The 13,373-nt window shown below is 41.1% G+C and overlaps 1 protein-coding gene across 1 annotated transcript in view; it reads left to right on the top strand.

The window, feature by feature from the left end:
* Positions 1-13,373, top strand: part of med13a (mediator complex subunit 13a) — a 69,623-nt gene that overhangs the window by 48,008 nt on the left and 8,242 nt on the right. Inside the window, 12 exon segments of the mRNA XM_051120673.1 lie at positions 1,796-2,012; positions 4,063-4,093; positions 4,343-4,464; positions 4,769-4,859; positions 5,248-5,450; positions 5,658-5,857; positions 7,634-8,547; positions 10,225-10,392; positions 10,563-10,786; positions 11,132-11,321; positions 11,412-11,826; positions 11,953-12,172. Coding sequence (XP_050976630.1) covers positions 1,796-2,012; positions 4,063-4,093; positions 4,343-4,464; positions 4,769-4,859; positions 5,248-5,450; positions 5,658-5,857; positions 7,634-8,547; positions 10,225-10,392; positions 10,563-10,786; positions 11,132-11,321; positions 11,412-11,826; positions 11,953-12,172 — 2,995 coding nt within the window.

Raw genomic sequence — 13,373 nt, forward strand, 5'->3', positions numbered from 1 at the left:
ATCTGCGTTGTTTTCACTCTACAGTAGTTGTTTGCCTGGAGTTGCCCAACATCAGGGAAGAGAGGTTTAGAGAGCTGTCTCTGTTGGCTGCAGTGAGATGTAATGGTATGCAGTGCAATCCCAGTATGCACTTGGCTGGTGTCCTCTTGTGTCTATTCTGCTGTTGTGGCCCAGTGTAATCCCTGTGCTCTCTGGGGCCTCAAAATGGGTTTAATCTCTGGCCAGTGCCACTGTGCGCTGTCACCCCCCATCAGAGTTACAGTGGTCTGATCTGTGTGGGAGGACAGAGGTTGGTACATACCATTAAAACCAACACAGAGGGAATTTACGTAACATACCTACACAAGTAAAGATTTGAAACTTGATAGAACTTGATTAGAACTCTAAAGCATGTAGATAGCATTGTAATTAATTGTTAACTAATATAGGTCTTCTGTAAGTTCATTTTGATTACAAAAAAAGTAATCTTTTAATCCCAAATATTGGCCACTTGATTGGTCTGGGTGATATATTTGTCTTTGGGCACTGCAGTGTGATGTACCAAGCAGTGTTATATAGGGATGTAACGATATTATCAATATCGTGATCACATGACAATATGAAATGTGTCTTCTGGGCAAAAAGTGTAATTTTTTTCAAATATAATAAATCATATTCTAACGTAACAGTTGTGTTTTGGGTCATTATGCTTTGGCACAGTATCTGTCAAAACTGAAAGCACAAATTTCATCAAGCCTGTTTTTGTTAGCGTTTCAAAGGCAAAGTGAAGCACGCACTTCTGATCAGCGCATCATTTTTTTTTTCTGTGTCTCAGAACAGATCAGTTCACTGTGAATGAATGCAGCAAACTCGTTTATTGCATGCGCTGGGAGTTTAACGCACGTTTGGGAATGCAGCGGCCACCAGTTATGCCACCATTTACTAGAATTGCAGTGAGATGTGTTTTTTTGTAAGCCTGTTTACACTAAACCTGGAGATTTCCTTCAAAATAAAAGCTTAAAACTGTATGAATTGCTGACAGTGAGCGGTTTAAATGCAGTCCAAATTCAAAATATCTCTTTCAAGTGTAGAAATTAGGAAAGGAGCATTGTAATTTCCCTGCTGTAGTATAAAACAAAAATAATATACCTATTAAATATTCATTTTCATTTATTTTGTAGTGCAGTTGTTTTACAATATATGGCTATTACTGTCGTTGTTGTTGTTGTTGTTGTTGTTGTTATATTGTAATTCGTTTTGCTTCCTAAAACACCAGTGTGAATGTAATTTAGACTGAGACAGTATATCACAACTAAAAAGAGGGTTGAGTCGCCTTTAAAGTTCAGGTACAAGTCAATTCATGGGTTGGCACTAGGGATGCAACAATACAGTTAGTTCACGGTTCAATACATACCTCGGTTTTTAACCATGGTTTTTGGTTCGGTTTGGTTCTGATAGCTTGCCACATCAGAGTGGTTTTTTGCATCTAATTAACAACAAAATACTTCTGTAAACCTCTGTACACTGGAAAAAGCGTGGATTATTATATGTCTGCTTAATATTCTTTTGAGAGATGTATTATTTACTGAATAAAAACAAGATATAACGTTAAACATTTTAAATGATAAAATGTAAGGACAATAAACACTGAATTTTTTTATTATTATTATTTTTATTTTTTTATATCGCAATAAATATTGTATTGTGGACTTCATATCACAATATCATCATATCGTGAGATTTTTGATGTCGTTACATCCCTAGTGTTATAATATTTCAGTCATGGTTTGACCTGTTTTTCTTTTGTCCTGTCCAGGTTAATGGTTGCCTCCAAAAGGCCGCTCAAGGTCTCAGATGAACGGATCCAGACGTACCTGCAGCGACAGAATCAGCACCTGGCTGCAGCCATCACAGACGGCGACCACGAGCCTGAGGTCGATCCCTACGCCTTTGTTGACGGAGATGTTAAGTTCACCTTCTCGGATAAGAAAGACAAAGCTGGGGGAGATAGAGAACCGGGAAAGAAACACAAGGTGAGCGAAATTAATCCCATAATGCACTACTCTTTGGGGTTGGTGTTTTTTTTTTTTTGTAGTTTTTTTCCCGTTTCTTATGGTCACAGAGGCTTCATTTATTTGATATGAAATTACTGTGAAAACAGTAATGTTGTCAAACATTATCATAATTTCAAATAACTGTTTTCTCTCTTAATATGTATTTTTTACAAGTAGTTTATTCCTTTGACGGCAAAACTGAATTTTCAGCCATTGTTTCAGTCTTCAGTGTCACACGATCCTTCAGAACTCCTTCTGATATGCTGATTTGGTGCTTAAGAAACATTATAGTCATTGATGAAAACAGTTCTACTGCTTAAAGGAGTTAAAAAAAAATTAATAAATTATATTCTTTTTAACCGCAAACGCTCATCTTGGTCTAGCTCTGTGTGTTTATTCCTGTTTATGACAGTTAGGGTATGTTGTAAAACTCCCATCTCTTCTCCTTCATATTCAGGATAGTCCTACATCGCTGTTTTACCTTTTTTTGTAAAGGCGGTTTGATCTTTTTTGCATGTTTACTTTGTAAACACCGGGTCGTTATTTCTGCAGCGATGTTGGAGGAGAAAACGAGATGGGTGTTTTTCAACATACCCCAGACTTTTGAATGGTAAATGAATGGTAAAAGCCAGTTTAATTTTCGCTTGGAAACATGCAACGTTACGGAAGTAAAAAGGGTTGTGAATACCATTTCACATGGACTCTTATTCCATGTGAAAAGGAATTTTAGCCACCACAGATTCTCGATTGGCAGTGTAGCGTGTAATATGCTGGCATCATGTCTGCTGTCTTCAGCTCATAGGAGATTCCCATCTGAGATCTGAATCTGACACCCTCAAACGTGGAGGAGAAAGCATGAATAGAGGGGGCGAACACAGTCTCTCCCATTCCTGTTGGATTTTCACACATACTTTAAGTGTCTCTTTGGCAGCTGCGAAGGATTAACAAAATTCAGCTCTGTCCTTCTGTACTCTGTTACTTCATTGTTTCGTAAGAGCTTTTTTGGTGCCTACTCTCAGAATCACACGTCATTTGTGTGTCTTGGTAACCTTACAGCCACTTTCTGCTGTCACAGGAGAGGTTTAAGTAATGTAGGCCATATGGCGCAGCACAAACTCATTTATAACACGCGTGTCTGTTACGTGTAAACACGCAGAGGCATCTTTTGTTGTAAAATACATAGTCTACATGAAATTGCCTTCCTAACTCCTGTACTCCACCCCAGGGTTCTGCTATCGATTACGGGGCGGAGTGATTTGCATGTACAGGCGTTTATTACAGAGTTGGTCATTAGGATGTGAAGTGTGTGTACGGAGGAACAGATTACACTCTTTATGCAGAGAGACGGCCTGCAGCGTAATGAAATTATGCACGGCGTAATGAATCTCTGCATAGCATGCAGCTTGCATTGTAATAGTGGCTCTGAGATGTGCAGGTTGCATAAGGGGCAGGTTAAGGGTCTGGGGTGGGTTTGTAAGGTGCAGAGGGAAAGCCGCAGTCCCATTAGCCTGTGCTGTTATCTTATATTACAGCGTTATTTATTATTCTGTGTGTGGAAGATATCATTTGGTGGTAAAATATAAATATGCTTTCACACTCTCCTTCAGTCTTCTTTTGCGGTCACATTTTCTGATTGGTTGGCTGCTTCTATGTGATTGTTAACCAACATGTGTTCATGAACTGATGCACTCTGAACTCTTGTGTTTTATGGAAAAAGTTAATCAATGTGTCCCGGATTCTTAGATATTAAGGACTACTCTGAAGAGAAACAACTTCTACATTAACTGGTTTTCTTCATGTCAAAATATCACTTAAAAAAAAATGGATCTGTACCAAACAGAGTTATTTTAAGGTTTAAATCCGGTAGCAATAGTCCTTTTAAGGTAACATTTGCCTCAACTCGTTTGTGATTCATGTTTTAAAGTACATTTTGGATGATGCATATCTAATCTAACATAACCTTTGTGTATCCCTGCATTATATATTATCTCTTTTTAAACATTTGCTATAAACTTTTTCTCTCTCACAGGGAGAAGATGGCAGTGCTGCACTATCAGATGGTAAGTACTGTCCCGTTACACTCCAGTGACTTTCATGAACCCCTCTCAAACCCTGAGTCCATTTATTTTATTTGAAATAGTTTCCCTGTTGACCGCCTAGGTCAGTTTAGTGTATTGTTGCCCATAAAGGTTAAATGTGTTCACTGAGGGAGGGAAAGGGCTCGTCCTGATATGTTCTCAAGCCCAGGCTGTGGTTACACTGGAGAACAGGCCTGTGTGTTAAGCTTTCTCTCTCTTTCTCCCTCTCAGATGCTCAGCGGGCTGCGGCTCATAACCGGGCTGCTTCCACCAGCCTCATACATGATTCAGACCTGGCAGTCTCCTTCAAAGACCTGGACAACCTCTTCAACTCAGATGAGGACGAACAAACAGTTAGTATCAAGCTGTCTTTCTATTATCTCTTGCTATTTTGTTTCTTTTTTCGGTGTGTCAGTGTGTGAAAATAAATTTGCTGGTTTGGCAAATGTTCACAATGACGTGAGGTGATTGCAGTACATAATTAGATGTTAAAATGCATCATCAATATGTAATTACTGTTAAAATTACTATTGGAAAATAAGGGTATGTTGCAATGGAAAAGTTTTTTTTTTTTTGTTTTTTTTTTTTAGAAAAATTGCTGTAATTTTAATGGAATCATAGCTCTGATTTTTGGCTAATTTGTGTATTTCTCCATAGCCTGGGGCACGGAGAGCTGTAAATGGAGCAGATGAGAAGTTTGGCAGCAAGGAGGCAAAGCCAGCCACACTGGACCCTGTCTCCTGTATAAGTGAGCACAGTCTCTGTCTCTATAAATATACAAGGTTTACTTCATCATTCAAACTCTGTATACTGCTCCCTGCTGGCCACTTTGACCATTTTTGCATTGCACACAGACAAGCAGGAACATCATGCACGTATTTCTTTGAGTGGGAACAGGGTGTTAGTTTTCCTTAACATGCAAAAATGATGGGTTCTGTAATATTATATGCCTTTTAATAAACCAAAGCAAGTTCTTTTGTAGAGCAACGTTGACTTTCCTACTTTTTTTTAGTAAGTAGGAAATAGGGTTATTAGATCTTAAAAACATGATCATTTTCATCATGCACGTATTGTGCATCGTCCCCTGCATCCTTTCACTTACATGTCATCTTCCCCTCTGTTCTTGCATCCCTCAGGCACGGCTGATCTACACCAGATGTTCCCTACGCCTCCGTCTTTAGAGCAGCACAACATGGGTTACTCTCCCATGAACAAAGAGTATGGCTGTATGGAGCCTGGCTCTGGTCTTAACACTCTAGATGGCCCTACTGCTCTCGGTGGTCAGTTTAAAATTGAGGTGGAGGAGAGTTTCTGCAGCCCCAAACCTTCTGAAATCAAGGTGAGATTAGTAATACGACTGGTACACCATGTGCCGTGCTGTACATTTCCAGTGCGAAGTCATTTTTCTGTCCTCACTGAAAGCAAAATGCTGTGCAAAGCAACGTGCCGAATCGCAGCTAGTCAGAATGCACTTCAGTTAATGCTGCTAGTTAAATGTTATGTGATCTCTAAACTTTTGTCTTTCTTTGTTAATCTCTGTCCCCAGGATTTCTCATTTGTGTACAAGCCTGATTTGTGTCAGCCGTTTGTGGGCTGCTCCATGTTTGCCCCCCTGAAGTCTTTGCCCAGTCAGTGCCTGCCCCCTATCAAACTGCCTGATGAGTGTGTTTACAGGCCCAGCTGGACAGTGGGAAAACTGGAGCTACTCAACTCTGTACCTGCTATGACCATTTTCAGCAAGGATGGGTGAGTTTCACATCTGGGGTGAAATGCACTAAACCTGCTATATGAACAACTAACTTTTTGTATGCACTAAGAAGATCTGGTCCCACTTTGTATGTGACCCTGGACCACAAAACCAGTCTTAAGTAGCAGGGGTATATTTGTAGCAATAGCCAACAATGTGTATGGGTCAAAATTATATATATTTTTTCTTTTATGCCATACATCATGTAATGTGCATTAATAAGAACTTCATTTGAATAAGTTTAAAGGCGAATTTCTCAATATCTTGATTTTTTTTTTTTTTTGCACACTCAGATTCCAGATACTATGGTACTATGTACTTACTGTGTTTATATTGTGTTGCAAAACACTTTTGCTGCTATTGAGGTGGTATACAGGTAATAGTTAAAGTTTGTTGCTATGGGTAGGTGCAGATATTTCTTTTTATTTTATTAAGTACATTGTAAAAACATGTATGCACACAAGTGCATCATATCAAATGATTAATTTAATGTAAGTACATATTAATTAAAGCCACCAAATATAAAGTCGGACAGACTTTCTTTTCTCACAAAGAAATGTCTGGTCCATATTTCACCCCCAAATCAAAATAAAAATTAAATTATATTTTGCGGGGAAAAAAATTTTTTTTTAGGTTCATTCTGACATTAAAGCACATTTCCTTCTCACAAATATGGCACAATGCAAAAAAGTTCATCAAATGCATTTTTGGGGTGAAATAATTTTCTGCAATGTTCACCCAAGAACTGTAAGTACAAACCCTGCTCTGTGGAATCAGTTACACCCACACACCTCTTGTTCTTAATAATGGCGAATAGAGAATAAAAGCGAAGAACAGGTGTTAACACACTGGTAATTAGCCTGTCAAATCCATCTGCTGCCACTGTCCTTTTATTTTCTTATATTTAGAAGCTGCTTATCTCAGAGCTTCTTCAGTGTCCACACTCAAGCTGCTCAGTTTCTCATGGACTGGTTTATTTGAATAGTGGTTGTTTGCTCAGACGACCACATCTGATTGTTATTCATGCAGCGTTATTCACAATCTTGTCGTCTGGTTTGCTTTTTCATTTGATAATTTGAACCTGTGTCAGGGTGAAGCTGAGCAACACTCTTTCATTCTGTTAGTCTGAAGTTCGAGTTGCGCTACTTGTATTGTCTCTTTATAGTGGCGCTGTATTGAAACCGATGAAAAACTAATCCGATAAAGTTATTTTCATACATTAATCTCAGAGAGCTAAAAGAACACTGTGTTCTTCAACTTTATATTTGATGTTGGTAGAAATGTAGTGAAATCGAGAGGGGAGGTGGGTGTTGCGAATAGCCGATGACAGGGCGATAAGTCTGGTCGTAAAGTCCACGTTTGTTTAAGTCAGTCCAAAAGCCCTTTATGAGCTGGTTAGGCTTCTTTTATAACCCGCAGCAGCTGGGGGAGAGGGCCACGTCTTCAAATGGGGGACCTTCAAACGCCTGCCTGTTTTTAAAGGCCACCGGGAGCCACACTCGGCATTCTCACACTCACACAAACGCACACACGTACGGTCCATGTGGCACAAGCTGTGCTTTCATTTCTTGCACAGCTGCCTGTTGGACCGTCTGTCTAAAAATAGTTTCTCCCTCCCTCCCCCCAGAGGTCTTCTTAGGATACAAGTACAAAACTGCAGCTCATGATATATGTCCATTGTTTAATGTCCAATATGGTAGTGAGAATAGATGAGATGTTTTAAGTATTGTCCCAATTAACCTAATCTTTTTTTTTTTCTGCTTTTTGCACTCTAGTGAAAACAATGCTATGGAGCAAGAGTACATCCAAACATACACCCCTCAGACCCACACGCCATTCTTGTCTAACAGCGCTCCACCCAGCAACAGCGGCACGAGCATCCTCCCATCCCCTGCCACGCCTCGTTTCTCAGCTCCCACTCCTCGAACCCCACGGACACCTCGGACCCCCAGAGGCCCAGCCAGTGTGCAAGGTTCCCTCAAATACGAGAACTCGGACCTGTACTCGCCAGCCTCGACGCCCTCCACCTGCAGGCCGCTCAACTCCGTTGAGCCCGCGACGGTTCCATCCATCCCCGAAGCCCACAGCCTATATGTCAACCTCATCCTGTCGGAGTCAGTCATGAACCTGTTCAAGGACTGCAACTTCGACAGCTGCTGCATCTGCGTCTGCAACATGAACATCAAGGGCGCCGACGTGGGCATCTACATCAGCGACCCCAACATGGAGGCCCAGTATCCCTGCACTTGCGGCTTCAGTGCAGTCGTCAACCGGCGCTACGGTAATGGCTCCGGCCTCTTCCTGGAAGACGAGCTGGATATCATCGGACGGGGTTCGGACGTGAGCCAGGAGGCGGAGAAGCGCTTTGAGACGATACGGAGCATGTCGCTGGAGAAGACAGGGGGTGGAGGCAAGGATCGAGTCCCGGACGAGCTTATCTCGCTCCTGCAGGATCAGTGCACTAATCCCTTCTCTCCCATTCTGCCACTGGACCCGGAGGGACTGTCTTCCCAGGGGCCAGGGGGCGCCACTGTACCATCGTGCGTGCGTGTGGAGGAAAGGGACTTCCACAACGACTGTTACCTGGCTCTAGAACACGGGCGGCAGTTCATGGATAACATGTCTGGCGGGAAGGTGGACGAGACGCTGGTGAAGAGCACGTGTTTGCACCATTGGGCCAAACGCAGCGGTGAGAGACTAGAGCATGTTCGCCATTTGTTCACGCTTCATTTCTATTTACAGTAAAAACCAATGCTCCTTAATAAGCTGGTACTTTAATTATCACAGATATGATCATAAAAGGAAAACGACATTTCATATTTACTAAAGAGAAGATGATAACATGAAATCAAAGTTAAAGGTGCTTAAAGTGCTTGAATTTGACTTTTTTAAATTTAAGGTCTGGAAAACCCTTGATAATAGTAATATTCCTGAAGAAGTACTTGGAAGGTGCTTGAATTACTGAAAGACAATATATCTAATGAAATAAGTGTTTAATTTTTTCAATAAGCACATATCGTTTCATGTAAAATTCACACAATTAAAAAGCATCATTTTCGCTTATTTCAGTTAATGTCAGAAAACTAGCGAGCTAAGTCAGTAATAGTACTGACAGTGTTGTGTAAGCATGGCTGAAGACGCGTAAAGAGGAACAGATGAACCGAATCGATTGTGTAAATTACGCTGGAACAGCTCAGATTGATTTAGACTCGTGACTTCATTCATTTCAAGCGTTTCACTAGCAAAAACCAGATCAAATTAAAAGAGATATTCATTTTCAACAACTTGTAATGATTTTAAAAAGGACCTAGTGATTGTTGAAATGGAGCTTTTCAAAACTGAATCAGTTAAGCCACTGCATCGCAAAATGATTCACTGTTTCGAAGCGCTCCAAATGTTTCGCGTATCGCAGATCATTTGATTTAGATCGGGACTTTGGAGCAGGCTCGTCAATCATTTGTTTAGATCTGAACTTCAAATCGCATATCACAGATCATTTGATTCAGACTGTGACTTTAAATTGCATATCGTGAGTCATTTGATTTGGATTCATGAATCATTTTGTGAATTGAATGATTCAAATAAAATGATTTGCAATTTGTGATTTAAAGTCCCGATCTAAATCAAATGATTCCCAAAACACAGTGTTTCAATTGAAGTCAAATGATTTGCAATCTGCAAATTCCAGAATCATTTTTGTTGATCTTTTTTTAGAATTTGAAAGAGAATATATTGTTTGATATGTAAAATCTATGACTGAAGTTCTTGAAAATCAGAATTTCATTTTGTAGTATCTGTATGAACCCTGCTTACTTGAATACACTTTCCTGGACAGTGAGCAGTTAATTGTTTTCAGTCCTTCCTTTTACAGTTTTTAAGAGTGTTGATCACATATTACCATTTATGTGTTCTGCCTTACATTTTAGAAACCAAAAATATTTAGCCAAAACAGCAAAGCAAATTTTCAGTTTTTGAACGAAATGGTTTTGAAGGGCTAGACTCATGGACTGAAACTGTGCTTTAGGATGATATGTTTAGCCAGTGGAAGCATCTGTTTTGCACAAAGCATAGATAAGCAACAACAGGTACACTGTGACCAAAATGATTGCAGAGTAAAAATTGGTGTGGCTGAAATATCGAGAGATGCCTGAACTTCTATTATTTATTACAAAAAGTTGAGGTTTTTTGCCTAAACTTTAGTTTTGGTATTTTTTGATAAAAGATTTGTTTCAGTGCACCATCTGTATTCCACTTATGCTTATATATGGTAGTAAATGTTGAATATTGACAGATTTGAGTGTATGTATTAAACATCTTTCTCTCTCTCTCTCTCTCTCTCTCTCTCTCTCTCTCTCTATCTCTATAGCAGTGGATGTGAGCGGGCTGTGCTCTCAGGATGTGTTGAGAGTTCTCCTCTCTCTTCAACCTGTTCTTCAGGATGCCATCCAGAAGAAGAGGACTGTTCGCTCATGGGGAGTCCAGGGGCCTCTCACATGGCAGCAGTTTCACAAGATGGCTGGAAGAGGGTCTTACGGTGAGCACTTGTTGAGCTAGAAGGCAGTCATGGTTTTTGGAGTGGAAATGTTCAAAATTACTCATTGACAAGATTGTTAGTGGACTTTGAAATTGGTGCCAGGGGCCACCTTGATACCACTCACCTCTCACTCTGACTGTAACTTAATTTCCTTCTTTGCTTCTCTCCAGGCACTGATGAGTCTCCGGAGCCGCTGCCCATTCCTACCTTCTTGGTTGGGTATGAGTATGATTTTGTGGTGCTGTCTCCCTTCGGTCTACCGTACTGGGAGAAGCTACTGCTGGATCCCTTTGGCTCTCAGAGAGATGTGGGATATCTGGTCCTCTGCCCGGACAGCGACACTCTCCTCGCTGGAGCCAAGAGCTTCTTCAGAGAGTTGACAGCGGTCTATGAGGTGAGAGTTTGTCCATCTTTAAATTTCGAAGTCCACTGTTCACCTTGCTTTTTCAACATTTCCTGTGAATGGGCGAAACTTCTGATTCATTAGCCAATAAAAACTATGGGTAAAAAAAACTAGAATGTAGTAAACAGTGAAATATTTTTTGCAACAAAACAATATGCTTATGAACACAATAGTTAAAATAATACAATATAACTGACACTGGAAGCCTTGCAAATTCAAGTTAAAAATTAATGCACCTGCTGTTACCTGCTCAACAACATGGTTCACTTTTTTTTAACATTTCCTGGCTTCTCTGTTCTGTGTTCTGATTGGTCTCTTTCTGTTTCTGCCCAACAGTCTTGTAAGCTCGGTCAGCATCGACCAATCTCCAAAGTGCATGCTGATGGCATTGTTAGGGTGGGTGGAGCTGCTGCCAAGAAGCTCTCAGAACAGCCAGTCAGTGATTGGTTCCTGAAAGCAGCTAGTGGTAGCAGTGATGCGTTTGCCAAGCTCAAGCTGTTTGCCCAAGTCTGCAGACATGACCTCGGTAAGACCCATCTCTCTCTGTTATCCCTGCTTTCACAGAAACAAATCTAAGGGTACTTATCTCACTAATCTTTATCTTGTGTTTCTTCAGCTCCATACCTCGCTACACAGCCATTGGACAGCTCCCTCCTCATTCAGCCAACTCCTGTCCCTTCTTCCACCCAATCATCCTCCACGCAATCCTCAGGCTCCGCTTCCTCCAACTCCCAAACCTCAATGGCCTCCGGAGGCTCCGCCCTCAACAACAACAGTGCTGCCAGCAACAGTGGCTCGGGCCTGCCAGGCAACACCAATAACACCCCCTCCTCCTCCTCAGGCCCTCAGGGCAGCAGCATCCAGTCTGCCAAGCCCAGCTCGTTCCCTCCCTTTGGAAGCATGGGAGTCCAAGGTAACAGCTCCCAGTCTGGGGCTCTGGGCCAGCAGGCTGTCACCCAGAACTCAAGCCTCTCTGGAGACAATTCAGCCGTCAACAGCCAGACTCAGGGGCCATCTGAACCACCAGAGAGGTACACAATGCATTCATTGCCTTTTCCTGTCATAATAGTAGCATCATGTATCAATTAAAGTCCTGTCAAAATGTGAAGTAACTTGTAAAACACATTAAAGACCCTTTCCTTTCCCTCTTTCATCAGCACTATGGAAAGAGAAAAGGTCGGAGTTCCTACAGACGGAGATTCCCACGCCATCACCTACCCACCTGCCATCATGATCTATATTGTGGACCCCTTCTCATATGAGGACGCGGAGCCAGGGGCGTCGCAATCAAGCATGTGGACACTGGGACTCCTCCGCTGCTACCTGGAGATGCTGCAGGGTCTTCCAACTCACATCCGCAACTCTGTATTTGTACAGGTAGATACAGCAGCTGATGCATGACATCCTTTACAGTGGATACATCTTTGGAAGTCAGTTTAACATTTTAGGCTGATGTTCACATGCATGTGAATGGAAGCCGATGGAGCAAAGTCTAGCTCAGTGGTTCTCAACTGGGGGCACCAAGATGACTCAATTGAAAGAAGACAAAACAAGCATTAAAATCTGCTATTAAAAAAAGATTTTTTTCTTTGAAGGACCAGGGTTTCCATTGTCTTCAACCTTAGGTATATGAAGAACCCTAATTTTAAAATTGTGATTTCTAGACCTGGTAATGTCATTAATTATTAAAGTGCCCCTATTATGGATTATGAAAGGTTCCTATTTTGGTTTTGAGAGTCCCCAACAACAGGTTGACATGCATGCAAGGTCAAAAAACACTTTCAGTGTCTTATAGTATGCATGTATTTTTATCTTATTTGTTTTCAACGACTCCCAAACGGTTTGCTTAACAATTCATTTCCTCCTTTGCTTGACACTAATCTGCGGTGATTGGTCTGATGCAGTCTGTTGTGATTGGTCTACTGTGTGCAGCGCATGTCGGAAACTGAACGCCCATCACCATGACATTAAACACCCAAACAGCCATGGTATATGCGTTAGCCCAACGAAGAAACATACTAATAAAGCACTGCACTTTGTACACCAATATATTGCTCTATTCTTTATCAGAACGACAATCATCCACTGTTCATCGACACATCTCTAGACAATTGCGAGCGAACAGATATTGCTGTTAGCTGGTTAGCCAGAGACCTACAAGCTGCGTGGAACGAACACAACTAAATACGTATTTTGCAAGCTACGGAGTACATGAGACCAACAATTTTTAAAGGATTACTCCATTTTCAGAATAAAAATGTCCTGATAATTTACTCACCCCCATGTCATCCAAGATATTTATGTCTTTCTTCAGTCGCAAAGAAATTAAATTTTTTTCAGGAAAACATTCCAGGATTTTTCTCCATATAGTGGACTTCTGTGGTGCTCATCGGATTGAAGGTTAATAAAATGCAGTTTCAATGGAGCTTCAAAGGGCTGTACACGATCCCAGCCGAGGAATAAGTGTCTTATCTAGCGAAACGATCTGTCATTTTCTTAACAAAGAATTTATATTTATACACTTTTTAGCCACAAATGCTTGTATTGTCTAGCTTTGCGATGCGTATTCAAGACAGTT

The sequence above is a fragment of the Labeo rohita genome, chromosome 10 (genome assembly GCF_022985175.1).
Source record: "Labeo rohita strain BAU-BD-2019 chromosome 10, IGBB_LRoh.1.0, whole genome shotgun sequence".
In the NCBI taxonomy this organism is placed as follows: Eukaryota; Metazoa; Chordata; class Actinopteri; order Cypriniformes; family Cyprinidae; genus Labeo; species Labeo rohita.